The sequence below is a fragment of the Myotis nattereri genome (assembly GCF_964212035.1).
Source record: "Myotis nattereri genome assembly, chromosome: 3".
NCBI lineage: Eukaryota > Metazoa > Chordata > Mammalia > Chiroptera > Vespertilionidae > Myotis > Myotis nattereri.
This window is the reverse complement of record NC_138077.1, coordinates 140,317,347-140,342,266: the sequence shown is the minus strand read 5'-3', so window position 1 is coordinate 140,342,266 and position 24,920 is coordinate 140,317,347. Positions and strand designations below refer to the sequence as shown.

The window sequence follows — 24,920 nt, the reverse complement described above, 5'->3', positions numbered from 1 at the left end:
GAACGGCCCTGTTTCTCAAGCTTTGCACTCAATATCAATGCCACTATTATTGTGACATTGTTTCACTTTTACAATATGGTATATAACAGAAAATTTCTCAAATATAGCCTCTTTCAAATGCTGCTTTAATTATACTTATAATTATACATAAAAATTTCAAAATAAAGTGTTTACATTTGAAATGGTCATCATGCTGCTTGATTTTTCAGTATCAGAGCAGCATTCCTGCAAAGATGTTTAAACCACTGCAAATAACCGAGTTAGAGGCCCTGAGATAAACAGACACCTGCGTTAAGCCACATTTTTCTTCAGCTCTCCAAAGAAAATGCACCTGCTTGCAGGGCTCACAGATTGCACATCAGGAAGTTTTGACAGTTACAAATTTTCAACATCGTATATTCTGCTGTGAACTGCATGTTTTAGAATATTACAGCATGTGCATTAATTTGCAATTTATTTAGGATTTCTAGAGAAATTATACAATTACTACAAAAATAATCCTAATGAATCAATACCAAGATCAAGTTCAAATGCAGTCCTTGTTTATTAGCACAGAGACATTTATACAAAATGTACAGGTTTTGTAAACATGCTTTCCTGTAATAGTAAAAACCCCACCATCCTAATAAATGTCATGCCTATTAATACAGGCCACTGCAATAATTGAGAAATAGCTTAAGAAAAACTCAAGAGAATAAATACTATTTTGCCCATATATCCTGAACACAACTCCTGACCAATGAACACAAACTGTATTTCCATCAGAGCCTTGCTGAGAATTTCCCAATTAATCAATCTCCCTGTGGTCTAGGGCCATCCCACCACATTCTCTAGGAGGCTGGAAATAATCTAGGCTCAAACCAGATGTCTCTCCCAAAACTGGAATGTAAGCTCTATGAAGACAGGGATCTCTGATTTTACAGACTGCTGCATTCCTACCACCCGGAACAGTACCTTGCACATAGTAAGCACTCAGTACATACTTCTGAATGGAAATAAGAAGATACAGCAGCCCCAGTATCTGAAGCCAAACTTTCTGAGTCCTGAAATCTACTATTTTTTTTTCTACCAGACTTTATCAGAGAACAATTGCTTTCTGGTTGTTTTAAAAGAAACTTTCCTGCCAACAAATGAGCTGAAGAGAAGGAGAGGAATATTCAATAGGTACAGTCACAAGATCATGACATTACTACCTACAGTTAGACACCAGTAGCCAATTTAAACATAATCTTTATATATAAAAACCCTAATATGCAAATAGACCAAACAGTGGAACAACCAAACAAACCACTATAATGTGCACTGACCACTAAGGGGCCCGCACGGAATATGGCGGGCATCAGCAGCAGGCAGCAGAGTGCAGAAAATTGCGGGCCTCGGCCACGGCGGGATGGTGGAGCAGGTGAGCAGGGGCACCAGACAAAGGCAGGGAACTGGTCGCTGTCATCAGGACAAGCCTCTGGTGGTTACTGAAAATTCTTTGCTCCTGCGTGCCACAGTCCCGCCCGGCCCTCGCACCTGCTGCTGGCACCGGCCCTGCTCACACCCGCTACTGGCACCCGCCGTTCCCAATCTCCGCTCAGGCCTTCTCCATCTCCCCCTGCTCCTGAGGGGCGATCGGACAGCAGCCATGGCTCGCATGCACTGACGGTGCCGGCCCTGCTCGCACCTGCTACTGGCTTCGGCCCCAATCGCTCTGCACTATCAGCGGGTGCGAGCTGGGCTGGCAGTCAGCGCGTGGGAGCAGCGGCGGCGGGAGCAGGGCTGCCAGCAGACAGGGGACCAGGGGCCAGGGCAGGAGGGGCCAGGCAGGGGCACAGAGGATGGGCCGAGACCCGCCCCTGTGCCCACTGCAGCCTCGCGGCCCACAGTTCCTTTCAAGGTGCACGAATTCATGCACTGGGTCCCTAGTAGAAAATAATAGGAAAAAGATGACACTGCATGAAAACTCAAGGTGGATAGCTAACCATAACTATCTGCCAAAAGAGAAATAAAATTTTTCACTGTAAGGTAAAATGTTCCAAAAGTGAAAAAATTTAAAAGATCTTGATCGGTTACCTACAAATACATACATTTTAGACAGAAAAATAAAAAATTCATTTAATCATTCTAGGAAACTGCTTCAGTTTTTCTCTTTTCTTTCTCCTCTCCCAATGTGAAAAAAAATTAGACAGCTCTGTGCTCTAGGATGTCAGAAGGTTACTGCCACCAAAGCCAGGTCTGGACCTAGAAGTTGATAGGTTTTACTTCCATTTCCTTTCCGGGCACCACCACACAAATAATATTAATCACAACTAGATAGTTTCAGGAGGCAGCAAGACAGATAATGAAAAAGGCCCAGGAGTCAAATCACCAATTATTATGTGCCCTTACCATATTGCTATCTCTGATTATGAAAACAAATTAAATGCCTCATTTCTAAAGGCTGATATTGATGGAAATTAACATGTTACAATGGTATCTTCCTTACTTATCAAATCTCTTCTCAAATGCTATGAGCATTTGCAAACATGGGATAGTATGTCTTTTTAACGCAGGTGTGCAATAAGTAGCTTGCTCTCCCACTGATGCCCACCTAAAGGCAGCTTTTTATTTCAATCACTTGGTCAGCAGAACTGACACATCCTCCCTGAATTGTGGGGTGACAGAGACAAATCCCAGCAGGAGGGGAAAGCACAGAACGCAGTTACAGCTGTTCTTCCTTCCTCCTCTATTAACACCCTCTATCACAGAAATTCTGTGAGGGAAATTCTATGAAGGAATAACAGTTTTCATCCAGTCTGTAAATCAAACGTGCAATACAATTCCAAACACTCTCCTAGAAATAGTTTCCGAAATCACTGAATTTAAACATCTTCATATTTTTTCACACTTCAGAATTGTTTTTCCTTTGTATAAACCAATATAACTCATTTTTTTTATTTCAATGTAGCTCATTTTATTTCAGAAGGTTTCTGATTTTATAACAATTCTAACATTCTATTCAGAAACAGTCTCTATAAATACCAATTTTAGATTATTTTGGTTTCCTATTCCAGATTTTTTGCCCTGAAATTTTTGGTTCTGTGGACATAATTTTTATATAGAGTCAGTTATGATAGATGTGTCATATTGCTATTACATGCTCTATAAAACGACGTTGACAAAGAATAATCTTATAGTTAAATAATAATAAATACTAAAAATAAAATTAAACTGTGAACCATTTCTATTGATAGTGTGATTCAGCTTTTGGAGACTTTTCAAAATACACTGATTTTAATCTAAAATAAAAACCCCTTTGTGAGTATTAATGTGTGATGTATATTTCCTAAACACCAGAAAATACTGACATCCAAAAATTAAGAATAATTAAGTATATTATGATATATCCTTGAATAGAATAGTAATGAAGAATTTAAACTAGTTTAAAAACCTCCTGGAATAAAAGCTTGTGGAAAATAAGAAAAATAGTTTGGAGATTATAATTAACTAAAATATGCAAATATTAGAAGTCTGAAGAGGATAAGCAAGGTTATAATTATTGTGTTAGGGTGATGGAGTTATGGATTTTCTTTCTATTCACTTTTTAAAACATGTGTTCTTAAGTTATTTTTCCAATTATAAAGGAGCCAAATAAAATAAATCTAAGGAAGTTTAAAGGTAATACAATAAGACCAGGTGACAGAACAAAGAGGGTGCTAGATTAAATAGAAAAACAAAGTTTAGCTGTTACAGCCATGGGTTTACATTATCCCTGAAAATCGTCTTCCACATTAACAGCACTATCTTGAGAATCTCCCCTGCCTCCTAACAGACACTAAGCTCTTTACTGCACACAATGGAGTTAAGGAAAACGTTACCATATGTACATAGAGAAGAGGCTTTTGCCATACGAAAGAAATTCTACTATTCTGGTAACTTAATTCCTTGAGATGAAATCTAAGATGAATCCCAAGCTTTTACCACATTCCATCTCTAAAACAAAATTCTAACTAGTTTCCTATTTCCCTAACACAGCAGGATTATGTTTACGAAGAAAGTTAGACAGACATGAAAAGATAACTCCAGAGTCCATATTCATTTCAATCCTTAAACCAAGAGAAATCAAAATGTAAACAGACAAATGATGAAAACAAACTAAGTTCCCAAACATTCAGGTTCTGTTTGTTTAACATGAGAATGTTTGCTCAAAGATTATTAAATCTGCTAGTGGGGCAAGGACCTCACAGCAAAAAACAAGTTTATTACACTAAGAATACAGTATAAGAACCTGTCATTGGTACATCAAATCAGGAAAAAAACAATAAAACTCAATTCAGGTGACAATTATTCATATAAATTTTTTCTACGAACATACAATATTTTTTATGTTTTTTGAAACCTAAAGACTGTAAAAGTTGCCGAAACCGGTTTGGCTCAGTGGATGGAGCGTCGGCCTGCGGACTGAAAGGTCCCAGGTTCGATTCCGGTCAAGGGCATGTACCTGGGTTGCGGGCACGTCCCCAGTAGGAGATGTGCAGGAGGCAGCTGATCGATGTTTCTCTCTCATCGATGTTTCTAACTCTCTATCTCTCTCCCTTCCTCTCTGTAAAAAAATCAATAGAATATATTTGAAAAAAAAAAAAAGACTGTAAAAGTTCATTGATGAGGACACTGAATGACGGAAAGATGAACCACCACCACATGGTCAACAAATAGTGACTGATGGGCATCCTGTGAATGGCGATAGCCACAAGAATAAGAGATAGTAGGTAGCAATCTTCCGGTTCCCAAACTGACTGCCCAACAGGGGGAAAAGTATGCCAACAACACAAGTACAAGGAAAGACTCCTTCATTCAGTCAGTCAGTCGCCCAACGTTTACAGAGGGTCCACCGCATGTCAGGCATCATGGGAAAGCTGAAGAAACACGTGACGGTTTTAAAACAAAAATTGAACAGCTGTCTTCATGAAGCTAATAATTTAAAAAGAGAGGTATGCTTTAATCAAAAAATCATGTATGTTATTAACCCCAAAATCACAACTCTGCAAAAGGCCAGAGAGCAAATGGCAAGTAACTGCACAGTAAACAAAGGGAGCCCCAACACAGGGTTATCAAGGACTGCACAGAATTGTCAGCTAAGCCTTGACAGAATGGTAATGTTGAAGCCAAGACTTCCGGAGGGTGACTGAAGGGAAGTGGGGCATTCCAAATAATGCAGTAGGTGTACCCAGATATACTGGGAGATGAAAAGTCATTTAGTGGGGTTAGAAAATTATAATGATACTAGAGGCCCGGTGCACAAAAATTTGTGCACTCAGGGGGGTGGGGGGGCTCCCTCAGCCCAGCCTGTGCCCTCTCGCAGTCTGGGACCCCTCGGGAGATAATGCCCTGCTGGATTAGGCCTGCTCCCGGGTGGCAGAGGGCAGGCCCAATCCCTAGGTGCAGCCCCTGATCGGGCTCAGAGCAGGGCCGATTGGGGAGTTGGGGCGCCTCCCCCTGTCATGCACAGAGCAGGGCGGATCGGGAGGTTGCGATGCCACCCTCAGTTACGCTCAGGGTAGGGCTGATTGGGGGGTTGGGGCAACGCCCCCTGTCACACTCAAGGCAGGGTCAATGGGCAGGTAGCGGCGCCACCCCCTGTCACGCACAAAGCAGGGCCAATCAGGGGGTTGGGGCGCTGCCCCTTGTCACTCAAAGAGCATAGCCCATCAGGGGGGTTGGGGCTCCGTACCCTGTCACGCACAGAGCAGAGCCGATCAGGGGGTTGGGGAGCTCCCCCTGTCACGCACAGAGCAAGGTCGATCAGGAAGTTGGGGCGCCGTACCCTGTCACACTCGGGGCAGGACCGATGGGGAGGTTATGGCTCTACCCCGTCACACACAGAGCAGGGCCCGTGGGGGGCGGTTGGGGCGTCGCCCTCTATCACCCACAGAGCAGGGCCGATCCGGGGGTTGGGGCGCCGCCACTCTCACACTCAGGGCCGGGCCAATAGGGAGGTTATGGCTCTACCCCGTCACCCACAGAGCAGGGCCATGGGGGGGAGGGGGGTGTTGGGGCGCCGCACCCTGTCACACACAGAGCAGGGCCGATCATGGGGTTGGGGCGCCACACCCTGTCACACACAGAGCCGCAGGGCGATCAGTGGGTTGGGGAGCTCCCCCCTATCAGGCACAGAGCAGGGTTGATCAGGGGGTTGGGGCGCCTTCCCCTGTCAGGAACAGAGCAGGGCGGATAGGGAGGTTGTGGCCCCGCCCCCTGTAACACACAAAGCCACAGGGCGATCAGGGGGTTGGGGAGCTCCCCCCTATCAGGCACAGAGCAGGGCTGATTAGGGGGCTGGCGCGCCTTCCCCTGTCACACACAGAGCAGGGCCGATCAGGGGGTTGGGGCGCCGCACCCTGTCACACACAGAGCTGCAGGGTGATCAGGGGGTTGGGGAGCTCCCCCTTATCAGGCACAGAGCAGAGCTGATCAGGGCGTTTGGGCGCTGCCCCTTGTCATGCTGATCCCGGTGCTGGGAGGCATATTACCCTTTTACTATATAGGATAGAGGCCTGTTGCATGGGTGGGGTCGGCTCGTTTGCCCTGAAGGGTGTCCTGGATCAGGGTGGGGGTCCCGCTTTGGTGCCTGGCCAGCCTGGGTGAGGGGCTGAGGGCTGTTTTCAGGCTGGCGGGTGACTAAAGCTCCCAACTGCTCCTTTTTTTCTTTTTCTTTTTTATTCTGGGCCAGCTTTAGCTCTGGCTCCAGCTCTGAGGCCTCTGCTGCTTAAAGCAGGTATCTGGTTTTTTTTGGTTCTATAATCGAAACTCTGTATCAACTCCAGCTCTGAGATCCCGGCAGGCTGTAAGCAGGTTTCTGGGGTTTTGTTTAGCTTCCATATTTGTAGCAATGTATCAAACTACAAGCTCAGAGGCCAGCAAGGCAGGCGGGGAACGTTGGTTTCCTCCGTCACTGAAGCAAGCAAGCCTCATGTTAGTTTCAAGCTGCCTGGCTGCCGGCCGCCATCTTGGCTGGCAGTTAATTTGCATATCTCGCTGATTAGCCAATGGGAAGGGTAGCAGATGTACGCTAATTACCATGTTTCTCTTTTATTAGATAGGATGGTAATATGGAACAGGCATGCAAAGACCAGGTTATTATTAAGGGACTTAAATTCCATGCTATGACTTATTTATTTTGTTAGTTTTATGTGTATGTGTGTTTTTGTTTTTGTTTCATGAGATAATCTAGAATATGTTTTTGGTGCTACGATGAAAAAGTTACACAGATATGACAAAATTTCAAGCAATCGGGGAAGTATATTGAGGACACTCATAACTATAACACAGCATGTAAGTAAAGTAGAAACAGAAAATAGAGTATGATGTTATTTCGTGTTTTAACAACATAAGACTTTCCTTTTTCCCCATCAGGTATAAGCTTACCCCTATGACACTCAGTCCTTGCAGGTAGTCCTGGCGCGGCTGGGCTTGAGGAACACATCCAGCCAGCACTATCTTCTTGTTCTCCTCTTGAGCTCTTCTAAAGATTGAAGAGAAGACAGTGTGAACTCCTTTGCTGATAGGTATACCCGTGCAAACTGATGGTAATGCATATGAAATTCTCTAAATAATAACAAGCCAGTCTAGCATGAAACTGGATTTTCTTACAACTGTTTAAAAAAAAACATAGTAAGACTTCTGTATGTGTCTATCATACCATAGAAGAGATAGTATAGGAAGTATTCAGAGAATGATTAAATGAATGAATGAATAGGCAGAACATAAAATACTATTTTAACAGCACCTATAAGTGTTTTATTTCAATAACTTAGAGTACTTCGGTACAATTTTTCCACTTGGAATCCTGAAAAAACTTGTTAACAAAATCAAAAAGATCTGACTTCTGTAGATTGCTTAACATATATCCAAGAAAATAATTGCCTGCTTCAACCACCTGGTTTTCCCTTTTTATCAGTACCAAGCACATCATTGCACACAAATAGTTTTCTTGTAATAAATGTGAAATACCTTATCAAACAAAAAAATCTTTCCATTTACTTTAACAAACTGTACAAGGAGTAACATCTGGTTTCCACAAGAACTGCAGCTGTTACACGGAAGATCATTGCCAAACATCCAAGAAAGCCTGTGAGGTCACCAATAATTAAATGCAAATAAAAAGCCTGCTTCCTAAAGTGAATAAGTTACTTAATTATTATATACATCTAAGACATGATGGTATTTAAGGAAATAGAGTAAAAAGGAATATGTGCCTTGTATTCAATAAGCCTACAGTTTACAATAGATGAGTTATAAAAGGACATAAGCAACACAACATCAAATAAAATGCCCTTAGTGACAAAAGATGTACTCGCAATATATCATGGAGAGAAAAGAATGTGCACCTCGAAAAAGACAGCAAAAAAGCTTCTCAAAACAACTGGGTGAAGTTTAAAGGGAAACAGAAGTTGGGGGGGGGGGATGGAGGCAGAGAAAACTTCGGGAGTTATATCATGGATAAAGACAAGGAGGAAGAAAGAAAGGAGAAAGTATTTCATTATAGAAAGGATTTCTGTATAAGGGAGACTAATGGGATGTATATTGCAGAAGGAGCCTTAAGAAAGAGGATGGATAGTATTTAATTTAGTGGACAATGGAGAAAACTCTTAAGGAGGTGGGGAAATTAGTTAAATACCCTTGGCAAAGGGATGTGAAGACCTGAATGCATGTGAAAGAGGAGAGAGAGAGAGAGAGAGAGAGAGAGAGAGAGAGAGAGAGAGAGAGAGAGAGAGAGAGAGAGAGAGAGAGAGAGAGAGAGAGAGAGAGAGAGAGAGAGAGAGAGAAGAGAGAGAGGAAGACAGGGGAGAGGAAGAGGTGGGGGATGATGAGGGAGGGGAGAGAGAAGGAGGAGGAGATGATTAAAGAAAAGGAGATTAGTTCTTTTGCTAAAATTTACTTGGGAAACCCCAAGAAAGAATTAAAGTTTTGAGTTTAAGGCAGGGGTTAGCAAACATCTATATATACAAAAGGCTAAGCAACCATCCAACCGGTAGCTATGATGTGCAATATGAGCATCTGACCACCAGGGGGCAGACGCTCAAACAGGAGCTGCCAAGCTGCAGTGACTTGGCAGCAGTGGTTCTCAGGTGATGCACCTCAGAACCAGAGAGGAGGGAGCCTGATTCTGGAGTGCATCACCCGAGAACCTCCCTCTCGCAATCCAGGACCCCTCGGGGGATATCAGAGAGCCAGTTTCGACCCATCCCCACAGGCCAGGCCAAGGGACTCCACTTGCTGGAGGGACCCCCACTCACTCTGCAGACACCGAGGAGGGATGGATGGTGCGAGGTTGGCTCCAGGGCATGTCCGGCCTGTCTCACCCAGTCCCACCCTGCCTGCCACCTTCTAATTAATTTCCTTTCAATGTGCACGAATCTGTGCACCAGGGCACTAGTTTTCTATAAAAGGCATAAAGTAAATACTTTTTAGGCTTTCCTGGTCATAAATCTCTATTGCAACTCAATTCTGCCCCATTAGAGCAAAAGCAGCCATACACAATACTTAAATAAATGGGTATGTCTGTGTTCCAATAAACTTCATTTCAAAAACAAGCAGAAGGTCACATTTGGCCCAAAAGCCAGAGTTTGCTGAAGCCTAGCCTAAGAAATAAAAATGCAGCCATTAGCTGTCAGGAGAAGCTGGCTGAGAATTGGAATAGAAGGTAAGAAACTCACATGGGACACACTAAATCTGAGGATCCACTAATGCCTATCAAGTCTCTGGAAATGCAAGTCACCTGGCTAGGAGTGAAACTTGGGGTAGATTTTAGATTCCAACGTCGGAATCCATTTGAGTACCAAGCTTTAAGGTTGTTTAGAGAGGTGGAAACATTTCTATAAGATAAAAATATTGGTGTGGAAAACAAAAAAAGAGGTAATATCACCACCAACAATAATATGGTACCAACAATAATCATGGTTAGCATTTATATGGCACTTCGTCAAGGTAACCATTATGTAGTTAGGTATGTACCACATATGAAAACAGGATAGCCAATATATAACACCCTAGGAAAATGTTCTGGTGACAGTATAAACATCAGACCAGGCATGAAACAGTCCAAAGACGATTTTAAGTAAGTAAGCAGAACAGCAGAAATAAAGAGGAAAAGTTCAAAACAGAGATGCTTGACTAAGAAATTTATTTAAAATATTATTCATGCTTTTACTAAATTCGGCTTTAAAATGAGAAAGTAGACCAGACTAAGCCAAAATTCACACCCTAGTTACAAAATCTTAATGCCACACTTTATGTGACCCAATAAAGTAGCAAAAGCTTTAAGGCAATTTCTCAGAGTATTTTTCCTCTAAACATTCCTTTTTTATATCCTATTCTTTTTGCTTAGTGAGTTCTGTTCAACGGTTAATAAAAGCCTAAAAAAAAATCTTTAGAAATGTATCCAGCACAGGCATATTTATAAAAGCTTTATCTTTCAAAATATGAATGTTGATAAAAATAATATCTTGAGAAATTTTTAAATAGTATGAATTTCCTTGTCTTCATTTTAGATAGCCTTGACATGCTAATTAAAATGAAAATTGAATGTAAAGTTAGTTCAAAATAATCATGAATATTTTCTTGAAACATATTTCTAAATTAAAAGACATAGCTTTGTCTAGAGCATTAACTTGAGCAATATAGAAAACATAAGGAAATCTCCCCCTCTTTTCTGCCAAGCACCAAATGCAAATAATAATTTATACAGAATCTTAAAATTCACAGTATCGTAGAAAACACATAAAGATGACAATATCATTCCTTATTTAACAAATGAGAAATTAAGATTCGAGAAGATGCAATGATCAAGCCCCAAAGTTCCATACTTTGTGGAATTAGTACTGGAGCTAGGATGCGTCCCTAGTATCTACTGGGCCCTTGAGTATTACGTTTTTATTATATTTCAGAACATATGTCAAATGAGTTTGATTGTGTAATAAACACTGGAACAAACAGTTCTTGATTAAAATAGCATAGACATTTACAAATATTATAATATATTAAAGGTCTTCAAAGTAGAAACAAAATTTAATATTTGACAGTCTTGTTTTCCTATGCCTTGTGAACAAAATAATCGTCTACTAGAAAAAGAAGAAATTCGTACATATATATAGAAAAACCTAGTGCTCTACACTATGCATGTAGCAGGGAGGGAGAAAATGCTGCTTCTCCGTGTTCATTTCTCTTATTCTTTATTTCTTTCCCGCAAATTGATATTTAATTTACATAAAATATTATTATGTGTCTTTAACCAAAATTTGCATTCATGAAGGTGTTTTAAAATATATATCTGCTTTTTAATTTCTAAATGTATATTAATAAAAACTTCCTCACAGCAACACCACAAAGGGTCAAATCAGTCTGCTGCCATACAAAGCAAGCAGAATATTAACTACTCTGCATGTGATTACTGTTTACATTCAAATATTCAAGTGAGAGGATACCTATTTATAGTGTTTATTTGTGTGTAGGCATGTAGCCATGTGAAATGCATAAAAACAACTTGGCAAATAATGCAAGAGAAAACAACTAAGGATCTGGGACGGTGATATACTTCAAAAACTATGATGCCCTTCCTAAACTCTGAAGCAACCAGTCAAGGAGGACATAGCTTGTCGCGGCAACACAACTCTGTCCTGCTACGACTACTGTCAGGACTAATGACTTAGGCAGGGAGCTGCCAAACACTGAAAATAAAGTCACTCTAAGACTTGATGGGATTTATTAATCTGAAAAAATAATCCAAGCAGATACATTCAGATGTGTAACTGGGGATGTCTAGGGACATTCAAATCCAAAGCACTAGAGCACAATATAATCTCAGACTCATAAGACTGAATATTCTTTTAACCAACAAAACTAAAACATATTGCACATTTTATGTCCCATGAGGAGAAAGAATGTAGTTGTCATTGCACCTAGAAAAGAGGAGTCCAAAGTACAGATAAGAACCACTTAAGAAATTCCCATTTGATTCCAAGGTTCAATAGGTTTCCGTGATTGTGCTTACTGCCAATACAAGTTCTTGGCTACACCTATAAAAATCACTGTCTATTAGAAAGTCAATAATTCAGCATTTTGTTTTTTCATTGTCATTCATTCACTCACCACATGCCAGATACACACACACACACACACACACACACACACACACCCGCACATACAGAATAAAAAGAGTCACTGATCTCAAGGAGTTCACAGTCCAGTGAGAAATGGAAGATATGGGCCTTAGAACCAAGGTTTTTACATAAAGGGGAAGAAGAGAGATCTGGAGGTAATAAAGGATGCTGAGAACAGCCCTGTGGGAGAACCAGCATGCACTACTATAAAGAGACCCAAGGGTACCTGATTATGAAGGAGAGATGGCTTTCTCAGATAGCAGGGCTGTGTAACCCTGATGCCAGAAGCGGTCCCTAAGGAACCAGATCAGGGTCACAGGGGAGGATGAGCAAGGGAGACCAGAATAGTCATCATCATCCTGCTCCTCTCCCCTATTGCATCCTGTCCCTGTGCTTTCATCTCCTCTGTGGACCAAGAGTCTATGAATGGTTTTGTTTGAAGAAAGGATTCTGTGACTTTAAGAAGAAAAAACAACAGCTGAGAATAGGACATACAGACCTTTTTCTCCCGGTTTCATTGTGGTATAAACGACAAGGGTGTAGACTTCTGTGAAGAGGTTAAGGATTTAAGGAAAGTTGGTTCACTTTTGAAAGGGAATTTCAATGAGAAGTATAAAAAAGTTTTTAAAAGAAGCTACAGGGAATATAAATGATGACGGAAAGGGGTGAGACCAAAGACAGGAGGTATGGCAGTACCTCCTACAGAAATCTCAAAATGGGGGACTGGTGCCTGCATGCTCGTTAGACAGTAAGGAACAGCAAAAAGCACCAGGTAGGCCTAGCTAGCCTCACGGCTTCAAAGGGAACCAAGTGCAGAGAATTTTGATTCTTCTCTTTCTTTTGTGTCAGCTATTACTTCTCAACATGTTATTTAACATTTTAACTCAATCTACTGCCACCATTTCTAATGTTATGCAATAAATCTATAAAAATTTCTGGAATAAATGATGACAATCAACAACTTCATCTTATATATGATTTTCACAAATTTATTTACAAAATATTCTGTGCCTATTATGTGTACAATATATACTTAGAGACCTATCAAATATAAAGAGGACTTTGTGTTTCAAGGAATACACATGAAGCTGAAAAAGCTAAGAAAATAAATATGCAATTTGAAGAGCAGCATAAATATACACTGTAAGTAAATGGTTAATTCCTTAATAAGTAAAAGTAATTTTACAGACTAGTGGATACCAAACTCTTTATCAAGGCACCCACCAGTAAAAAAAGAGGGAAATGTACCCAAATACAAAAACATATACAATTATATGTAACTCATACTCATATATTGTATACATTATAAAGCATACCTTAATATTAATGTTTTTAAATAAAATACTGCAAAAGAAAATAAGTGCTCTGAGTTCGAATAGGGAGGAAACCACTACAGACTCCAATGAATGATTAGTAGAATCTTCTGTTCTCACTGAAAGGCACCAGAATATGCCACCCTAAAATACACCACTTTGACATAAAGATTATTTTGAGCTGAAAGCATTTTAGAAACAGCAGACTCAACTCAGGGGGAAAAAGCTCTCTCCCCTCTGCTATCTGGCTAAACACAGGACACAAATTTCTATTTGGAAAGTTACCTCCCTCTCCAGTACCAGAAAGTCAACTACTCCAGAGACAATTCTGACCTGTGTAGCAAACCCTACTACACAACCCTTATTTACCATGTACGTCCTAATCACCTTCCCATAACTCACCCCTGCCCAAGAATCCCAAACGCTTTCCTTTGTCTAAAGCAGCGGTTCTCAACCTGGGGGTCACGACCCCTTTGGCGGTCAAACAACCCTTTCACAGAGGTCGCCTAAGACCATCCTGCATATCAGATATTTACATTATGATTCAAAACAGTAGCAACATTAAAGTTATGAAGTAGCAACGAAAATAATTTTATGGTTGGGTCACAACATGAGGAACTGTATTTAAAGGGCCAGAAGGTTGAGAACCACTGGTCTAAAGTCTTCTCTATTCTTTATCCCCTTTATTAAAATGGTGTATGATTTCCAAATTCTAATTGTCTACTGGAGTCACATTTCTTTGTGAACTCCCATGCTTACTTCAATCTGTGTGTTGTTTTTTTCTGTTTTCCTATCATCCATGTTTTATCAGTTTGATTCCCAGGCCCCAATTGTTGAACCTAAGAGGATACATACAAAGAGGTTGTTTTTTTCCTCTCCCTTATATCATGAAGTATAAGGTTCACTGGTATTTTCATGTCACTTTCAGATCCAAGGCAAAGTAAGATGAGTAAAAATTAGTGAAAAGCAGACCCTGTACATTTGATAACTCACTACATTTAAAACTGCATTTAAGACTTGTACAGCACATAGCATTTGAATAAATCATTTCCTTCTTGTTAAAGTAAAACACCCCTTCCTTAAAAGGATTAACATAAAAATTAACCTAAAGTTATGAGATATAAATCACTATTATAAAGAATATCCCTATAAAATGTAAAGCAAAAATCTGTAATTAGTTCACCTCCCCTAAGATCACTATCCTGATACTCTACTTTAGGAGATAATAACCTCAACAGAGCAAGGAACAAAGAGTGGAAGGAAAAAGAAATGAAGGGGGGGAAAAGGAAATTCAAGAGTATATCAGTATATCAGACCTTAATAAAGTGACATTAAGAAGAGACAACCTGATCAGCTGTTACATTTATGCAATTCACCATCCAATTTGCACATCTCATTATACTGTACTCTAATTATCACATGCACCAAGAAACACTAAAATTAAATTACAACATGAATCTATGTTATGATTTGAGGAACAAATGAGGAAAATTTACTGTTCAGTTCTGAACTAAAAAATTTTTAACTAAAAAATTAAAGAGAAAAACATTCTGAAGGAAAATGCATACTTGGGCTCTATCCTGAATAAAATTTGAGCTGGAGTACTGTTAGATCCCAACCTTATTTCTGGTGGGAGACCCAGACAAATTTAGAATTCAGAATTAGCTAAATAGTCTGAATAAAGAGTTGTTTTAAATAAACACTTAACTTATAACAGGTTTCTAAACAAAATTTTTTAGTGTTTTACATCTTTTTCAAAGTCACTTTCCCAAAGAGACATTAATTAATATAAAAACTGATCTCTTGGAGCGGATAACAGAAAAGCAGTTTGTTATTTAAAAAAAAATACGGTAAGAAGTGGCCAAGCAAAAGACATTCAGAACTGGAAAAGGTAAGAGTCTGTAAGGGTAATCTCCTTGGCTAATTTACATGATCGTGCAATTGTCAGCTAGAGGACAGAGAGGCAACAAGAACAGATTCATTTCCTTCAAAGCTGCCATAACAGGGTTTCAGCAAGCAATAACTCCTATGTGATCAAGAGGTTTCATAGGAGGAGCAAGGACAAAGAATATCTGTATTTTAGGGCAGTATAAAACACTCATGTTTAACATACTCTTGTTGAATCACTGTCCCAAATTACCTCTACTGTTCTTATGCCACTGTCTGTTAATACTGCAGTTCTTTCAATAGACATCTCTTCCCTACCAGAAGATAAGCTTCTTGAGGACAATGCCTAGATATGATTCACTTTATAAACCAAAATTAATTTCAGATTATAACAAAGAATAAGAAATCATTTATTTGAGCAAAAGAAGTGCAGCCCAGGAGACACAGATTCAGGTAGCAAACTAAATTGTGCTCTGCTGAGACAAAGGGGAGGCCACTTTTAATAGGGAAAGTTCCCACTTAAGTTCCCAATATTGTCTGTTTTATGTAAATGAGGTATCCAAAATCATCACTTCTGATTGACCTAAATCACACATTCCTGATTGGCCAACATTATGGATCCTGATTGGTAGTTATGGAGTAGTTCTGATTCGATGGAGCAGGTCTTAGTCCATTGGCTGAAAAACAAAAGTTGGAACTCCCTTATAAAAGTACTCAGAAGGCTTAAAAGAGCAGGTCATAGCATGGGAAGCAGACAGTTCAGTCTAAGGTTCTTACCAATAAACAAAAGTACATGAGAAGCCCCTGTCAGCAAATGGTTGTTAGGTTCTTATTATTTATAAAATGTGGGCCCTTCTTGACCATGGGGAATCCACCTCAGCAGATTAATTCCTTTTCAAAGTGCTCAACAAATCAATCTTTCTTCTCAGGGTCTACACATCTCAGGGCACATTAAAAATATATAGAGAGAGAAATTTAATAAATGAAACAAAAGCCAATACCAGAACATAACATCAATCATTACAGTTGTGATTAAAAGCCATGCTTTTGTCTCTTAAAATGTAATAAGGCCACCATTAAACAGGAATCTACCTCATCCATCAACAGAATTCTAGATAACCAATCAGAGGAGCTATATTTGATTGGTGTCAACACCATTTATCTATATTTAAATTTTATGGTAAGTCATCACAAGATTTTCACTCTCACCAATCATATAGACAATTTTTAAGGCCCTGGCCAGTCTGTCTCAGTGGATAGAGTGCCGGCCTACAGACTGAAGGGTCCCAGTCAAGGTTTGATTCCAGTCAAGGACACATGCCCAGGTTGTAGGCTCCACTGGGGATCGTGCAGGAGGCAGCCGATCAATGATTCTTCTCATCATTGATGTTTCTATCTCTCTCTCCCTCTCCCTTCCTCTCTGAAATCAATAAAAATATATATATTTTTAAAAGAATTACTATCGTAGTCTTTATAATTTTCTTAGTGTTTAAAAAAACATAATTTTCCTCTCAACTCCTTCACTCCTCTAGCACTTATTCCTAAAAACAAAGTCTATGTCCATTTCTTCAGAAACGTAATAGAGCTGTTGGTTATAATTAACCTGACCTCTGATCAAAAAGGTATTTATCACAAATGCAACATTAAACTTCCCGAGGGCAAAAAAGTTTTTTGCAACAGCAATAAACAGCTGATCACAGACAAATCTTGGAACTACTGTTCACTCCTAGTTCCAAAAAGAAAAGCAATATCAGTGAAACACATTGCCCTCTATTCTTCTATGAAAATGCCCTAATGCCAACATAAATCGACAAAATAGAAACCATTTGGGGGAAGGACTGTTTCTATTGTTTGCAATGGCAGCCAAAAAATAAACTTCATTACATTAACATCAACCGCATTAGCATCTATTCAAGTTATCAACTGAAACAACCAAGCAAATGACACAATTTAGTAACAAAACTTCAACAAACCATAATATATCATAATATACAACAAAAAAGAGGTTTTCTACCTTATTACCCTTGTCTATTATGAAGAAGAAATTAAAGCTAAACAGAGTCATATGAAAAGGAACTATGAGCTCCCATATTAAAGAAAAACCTGCTTAAAATGCCTCATCTATGTTCACTGTTGTCATCATAAGGTACAGCAACAACAAAAAGACTGTAGATATACATGAAAAACAATACGTAGGACTGCCACAATTAAGAAATTTTTATATAATAAACTAATAATTATTTAACAGTCACTATGAAGCAATATGAAATACCTGGGGTCAAAATTATATATACTTAGGCTGAAGAGAAAAAAACTTGGTTGGCTTTAACTACATAATCCCATATAATTATCCATTTCACTTCATCTGTACAAAGCATGTTATTCTCGGGATGGTTTTTAAATTATTAAGACTACCCCATATCTGTGGTTAATTTAAAAGCTCCATTTCCTTCTAAAGATTTTTGTCTGAATTCTACTAAAATTAATCTATCAATTAGTCCTTTAAGTAACGATATGTTATTAATGCTCACAAGTGCACAAACACACACACACACAGAAAATCAACTTTATTAGGTTGATGTTACCATTTTAACCTCAGAACTAATTAACAAAGTACTACATATCTATATATTTGTAAATATATTTTTATTGATTTCAGAGTGAAAGGGAGCGGGGGAAAGAGATAGAAACACCAATGATGAGAGAGAATCATTGATTAGCTGCCTCTTGCACAATCCACACTAGGGATCAAACCCACAACCCAGGCATATGCACTGACCAGGAATCAAACCGTGACTTCTGAGCCACATTGGCTGGGCTTTCGCTATATTTTTATATATTAAAAAATGGCAACTGTATGTTCACAGAAATAACATAAAAATTCTTAATTTGAAGCTAGAAACAAAAGAAATGGGACCTGAAAGAAATAAGAGAATTAAATTCAGAATTGCTGCAGGAAAATTGCTATGGAGGAACAAGTTATAAGTGGAGCCATGGCAGCTGCTGTTATCAGTGCTTTAATTAAAATTTTAAAATAAGATGTGTGAATGTACTACCTTCTCAGTCCTTCTAAAACATAAAGTCAAATTATGTAGTTTGATCCCAGTAGAGGGGTGAGAAGACTAAGTGAACAGAAAAACATATTTCTGTTTCTTCCCCAAAATCCACAGAGAACACAAATATACATGTAAATGAGAGTAAATCCAGAGGATTGATGGAAAACTAGGAGAGGAACCATGAGCAACCCAAATCATGGAGAAATTTGCGTAAAAAGGAAAAGTGACTTTTCTATAGAAAACCCAATCAATCACAGATGAAAGGAGCTGAGAAAAGCTGACCTACATAATCCAAGATGGACAATGATTTGACTCTCCTTGCCCTCAGAGCAGTTGGCTTCCTGAGTTATCTATAAGTTAAAGCCACAGTACAGTTCAAATATAAAAGTAGGAGGTCTTGTAAATGGGCCTGTACGCAAATAGTCAAGCGGAGCAGTGCCACCAAATGACAAAGCACCACAGGGTCCCAAAATCCGCACACTTCAAAGACCAGCAACTCCCCTATTCCCAAAAGAAATCCATTTCTCAGCCAATTGTAATCTTGTGGTCCTTTTTATCATTCCTTAAACAAACAACTAGTCAAAGCTCCTAAAATAGAACCACATTTAGACGTAACAAACTGAGAAAAAAAAGCCAAATGATCATCTCAATCATCTCAATAGAAACAGAAAAGGCATTTGACAAAATTCAACATCTATTCATGAAAAAACTCTCAGCAAACTAAAATTAGAGAACTTCTTCAAACCCACAAAGAAATGTGTAATAAAACTACAGCTAATATCATGTTTTTCTCCCTAAAATGAGGAACAAGGGAAGGATGTCCACCCTCATCACTTTTATTCAAAATTGTCCTAGAGACCTTAGCTAGTGCAATAAGGAAAGAAAAGGTAATAGTTGGAACAAAAAGAAATTAAAAGGGTTTCTTCACAAATAAAATGATTGAGCATATATAAAATCCTAAAGGAATTTAATAAAAAGCTATTACTGATAAGTTAATTTAGCAAGACAACAGGATGCAAGAGAAAGTGACAATATTGAAGATAGACAAAGACTCCCTCTATAAGAGGAGTTCCTGAGGAAGAAGAAAGTACCCTAAAGCAGTGATTTTAAACCTTTTTCATCTCGTGGCACACATAAACTAATTACTAAAATTCTGCAGCACACCAAAAAATATATTTTTGTCGTATAATTTTGACTCATTCACACCAGGCAGCTATCATGGTGTTGGCTAAAGTCATTTTTTTATTTGGCAATGTAAGGCAAAAGAGGTCAGTGGCCCTAACCATATAAATAGTCTGGTATTGCCGGTTCTAAAAATTCTTGTGACACACCTGTTAAAAAATCACTGTCCTAAAGCAATGGAACAGGACAAACCACTAAAAATTATAATTCAAGCAAACTGACAAATCTTTTTAAATATTTGACTATATATTAAAAGATTATACTATGTATGATTATTGCCCCAGAACAATCAACACCAAGACACATTGTAATAAAATTGTTGAACTCTAAGGAAAAAGAAAAAATTCCTTTGGTCAGCTAGACAAAATGAACACATGACTTATAAGGGGAGAAAACTATCCTGTCACCAGAATTAAAGAAAATGTGCCCCAAGGATTTTATATCCATAAAAACTGACTTTCAAGTATAAAGGGCACTAACTGTGAACATGACACAAATATGGGACTGCTGTTCCCAGGAGCCCTGCCTAAGGAACCTAGTAAGAATGGCTTCAACATCAAAAGTAAATAGAAGGCTATTTACATAATGTATGTAAAGCAGTAAATATGTATTTGTGAGATTGAATACCATTATAAAGGAGAAACTGAGTATGTACTGGCTCTTTGATTTGACAACGTAAAATACAGAACTCCCATTAAAAATATTTGGGAGGAAAACAGGGATAGTATTTGTAAAAAAAAAAAATGTTTACTTTTTTGTTAATCATGATTGGTGGTGAATGTACATGTCTTTTTATTATTCCGAAAATACTGTACACGTAAAGTGGAATAAAGCTAATAAGGACTATGGGATAATTCTAATTCTATCTTCCCCTAGGTTCTTGAGAACTAGGATTCTTGGTGAAGTACCCAGATGTGAACATGAAATGCCATTTCCCTTTTTTTAAAATCTTTACTGTTGGAAGTATTACATATGTCCTCCTTTTTCCCCCAATGATTCCTTATAGCCCACCCCCAACCCCCACATACACACTCCCCAAGCCTTTACCACACTATTGTCTGTGTCCCTGGGTTATGCATATATACATAGAAGTTCTTTGGTTGATTTCTTCCCACCCACCTATCCACCTCCACCTTCCCTCAGAAACAAAACTTCTTAGGAAATGGCTAATACCAAGTCTGGGCAGGAAATGCAGAGGATGAACTTAGAACACCTTATGCCACCTAAGAGTAACAAAGCTATCAAAGAGTAACAGAGTCATGTCAAAAAGAATTCAGAAGCCAGCCTGAAGGAGTCCACAATAACCAGACGCAGGTGATTTGAACTTGGATAAGAACTTGCAATTGACTGAAGTCCAAGTATGTTTAAATTAATGAGCTTCTAATCATATTTTTAAAAATATTTTTAATCCTCACACAAGGATACATTTTTATTGATTTCAGAGAGAGAGGAAGGGAGAGAGATAGGAAAAAAACATCTATGTAAGAGAGAAACATCAATTGGTTGCCTCCAGTACACACCTGGACCAGGAATGAACCCGGAACCTAGGTATGTACCCTGACTGGGAATTGAGCCCACAACCTTTTGGTGCATGGGATGATCCTCCAACCAACTAAGCCACACTGGCCAGGCCTAATCATGTGTATGTGGTTTGTTGTTGTTGCTGCTGTTGTTGTTGTTTTAAAAAAAGAGGTTTTCAGTAACCTTTTGAGAATGACAGGAAAATAATTGCTTATTTTAGGAACTGGGTAAATAAAAGAATTTAAAATTTATTCTGCCTTTCTCTATGAACTCTACCAATGAGTTGCTAGCAGATGAAGGGAAAAGTCTCCTTATAAAATTATTACAGCTAATTTATGACAATAAGATGATAAAACTGAATATCACCATTGTCCAAACTCCACAGAATTAGTAAATCTGGGCATTAAGCATCAATGGCTGGTAGCATCATAAAACAAGAAACAACCACTCATTATGAGCCTTTTAATAAAGGATGCAATACAACACAATACAACACGACACAACATAGCACAACACAACACAACACAACACAAAGTTCTGACAAGGCTTTCTGGTAGCTGTCAATCTGCAGGGAAAGCAGAGGACAGAGGAGCACACTGAACTGCAGCAACATCTAGACCACAGAGAGCCCGGAGGTTAAAAGGCCCAGGTTCTTCTACACGTAAATCACAAGGAAAAGAAAGAGATGGAGGGGGACGAGCTACAGGGTAAGAGAGATTTAAAACACACATCAGGTGTTTTTAAATGGGCACAATTTGGCTTTATTTGTCTAAGAACAAACCTAGGGTAATAAAGCCATAAGGGAACATAAATAAGTGATTCTTATAAAACTCAAGACAGTGGTAGAAGTGAAGAGAGAGCTGTGATGGTGATGGGGACCATAAAGGGGTCTCCAAAGTGGCTAAGAAATGTTTTATTTCTTGAACTGGGTAGCAGTTACAAGGGTGTTTGACTTAAAATAGTTCACTCACATACATTTTTCTATTATTTTAAATTTTTTATTGTATTTTACCAAAAAAAAATAAAGTAAATATCTTCATAAGAAATACCCTACAACTAAATAACCAGAGATTTCCCAGTAAACAAAAAGGGGAAGAGAAGTAAAACTGTGGTAGCCATCACTTTAAGTCTTTTGACACCTCCGTATATATCTCAGAACCCACATGAAAGTGGTTTTAGCCCATGGTATATAAATAGGATGTCACAGTTAGCTGGAAGAACCCCAGTGAATGATTGTAGAATCAAAACTGTATTCTGTCCTCTGACCATCCTTGTCTGAAGGAACTAGAATGACAATGAAAAGAATAATTCAGAATTATTATTGAAGAAATTTCAAAAGGAGCACTACAAAAGAGTTCATTTGTTTGCTATATTTTATGGCAATTAATTAAACTTAACACCTATACCATTAAAAGGGCGGAATGGAAAATGAAAAGCATGAAGAGTGCCTGGAACACGCCCCTGCCTGCTCCCCTTCTGTGTGTGTAGGGGCAACTTCCCTCATTCTTTCTGAGAACACAAGTGTATTAAAAGGCAGGCTGGTCCAAGAAGGAAAACCCTACACTGACTGCCAGAGACCTAGTCTGGTCTTGACTGTGCCATGGATTGGCAGTTAGGTAATCCTTCCTCTCTGAGCCTGAATTTTCTCACATATACATGAAAGTGGTTAAACAAGATGAATTCTGAGGCTTATTGTAACACTTAAAATCTATGTGAGAGCAATTATTTGTCCCCAAAAGTAGCACTTGCCACCAAAATCCACCCAAGGTTAAGAAGAAATTTATAGCAGCAAATGACATCATTAGAAATTATTTTCTTTTCCAAATAATAACTTTATTTTACATTTTTAATTAGAAAAAAAATGTAAAATTTCTTTGAAAACTGCCCCTAAAAGCTGCAATCTATAATTAATTTTAAACACTCAGTCAATACAAGAAGAAATATCTTTAGTGGATTTCAAAATTAGCAAGTGGAAATATAATAAAGTTCATTTTCAATATTTAAATTCTAGTTCATTCTTTCATATATCCATTTGTAAAACTATGAAGAGAAAGTTTGTGGTTTTAAAAAGTCAGAATAATACATTAACAGATGGTTTTTAAAAGTTAAAATAATACATTAATAGAAAACAAGCAATACATCAGCTTCCTTTCTTTTCTTCTTTTTTTTAATCCTCATCTGAGGATATTTTTGCATTGATTTTTAGAGTGAGTGGAAGAGAGAGGGAAAGACAGAGAGAAATGTCAATGTGAGAGAAACATTGACATTTGGTTGCCTCCTGACCCTTAGGTCTGCAGGCCGACGCTCTATCCACTGAGCCAAACCAGCTAGGGCTCAGCTTCCTTTCTGTCACCTCCAGTTTGTAGTGTTCAAAAATTACAACTGCACACATCAAAATCCTGAATAATGACCAAATCACTTACATTAAAGCCTCTAATAGAAAAAAATTAACAATAAGTCAATTTTTTCAAGTTAGTCTTTTTTTTTCAGTAATTTTTTCAATAAGTTAGTCTTTCAAGAACTGAAAGACTCTGTAAGATGAAAGGGGTCTAAGGGGTAGTTCTGAGCAACTGCCCATGTCTTCTAAAGAATAACAAAACTTATGATCATGACAGTAGAACTTTGCTTTTTACACTATTTAGGCCTTTCCAGAGCAACTGTCACACGTATCATAGACTACCCTGCGATCCGCAGGAAGAACCTATGAGTTAAAGGTGGGATTCTTACTTTAAAAATAAGGAGGAGGTTCAAAGAAGCAAGGTGGAAAGTAGGATACAAGAATGAGATTGGTCTCTACCACTTAGCAAAAAGGTAAACCTAGAGTACTCCCTTAAAAAACAGAATACACGTAGGAGATCTGTGCCTGGTGGCGAAGAACGAGGCCTCACTTTAAAATCTGAACCCGAAAACAGTCTCACCTCAGTTCGCCTTCGTTAGAGTGCTAGGCCCAGCGCCGCACACAAGCTGAACTATTTCACTCTAGAAGGAATAAGTGTACAACTACTCTCCAGGGCTGGAAGCCGCTGGATGCTGAAGACAGGGGATGAGGACACTGGAATGAGTGGAACCATCCTCTCTCTCTACTACATCAGTTAAAAAATAAGAGAACTAAACAAGTCCAAGGTGTAAGATTTCTACATTTCAAATCATTATACTCACAGGAGGGGTGGGTGATGTATTCTGATTTATGCCATACAAGGCTCAGTGAAATCAACTCTCCCTATTTACATAAAATATATGTGGGCATAGATTGCTAGCCACCATAACAAAAATAATAGCTGAGGAAAAAATATATTTCTTAAGTATTATTTAGAAAATAAACATTTTATATTGCTTCAACATGGCTTCTCCCCATTAAGATTCTCAGCAGATGATCTTGTTTCTTATTGCACTGAAAAATAGAAGGAAACAGAACAGAGCAGCTGTTTCTTTCTACCACCATATCTATCAAACTACCTGCTCTGTATCAACATACAGTCATGTCCTGCATAATGATGAACTGCATGCATGGCAGTGGTCCTGTAAAATTACAATGGGACTAAAATATTCCATCACCTGGTGATGGTGTAGCTCAACCACTGCTCACGTGTCTGTGGTGATGCTGGTGTAAACACACCTATGGCTGCCAGCTGTATAAAAGTACTGCACATACCATTATAGAACATACTACTTGATGATAATGAATGACTGCAATGGTTTATGTATTTACTATTCTATATTTTTTTAATTTTCCCACTGTCTCATTAACTTTTTCAGTTTATTTATTCAAATCTGAACACAAATAGGTTCATAAACTGCAACTAGTCAATATGCTCTTAAATCTTTTTAATCACTAGGTT

The 24,920-nt window shown here is 38.7% G+C and overlaps 1 protein-coding gene across 3 annotated transcripts in view; it reads right to left on the bottom strand.

The window, feature by feature from the left end:
• Nucleotides 1-24,920, bottom strand: part of CDKAL1 (CDKAL1 threonylcarbamoyladenosine tRNA methylthiotransferase) — a gene marked incomplete at its 5' end in the record, with an annotated part of 671,369 nt that overhangs the window by 475,987 nt on the left and 170,462 nt on the right. For all 3 annotated transcript variants that reach the window (XM_081086812.1, XM_081086813.1, XM_081086811.1), the window contains one exon: nt 7,390-7,486. In XM_081086812.1, coding sequence (XP_080942938.1) covers nt 7,390-7,486 — 97 coding nt within the window. The remainder of the gene's footprint in view (nt 1-7,389; nt 7,487-24,920) is intronic.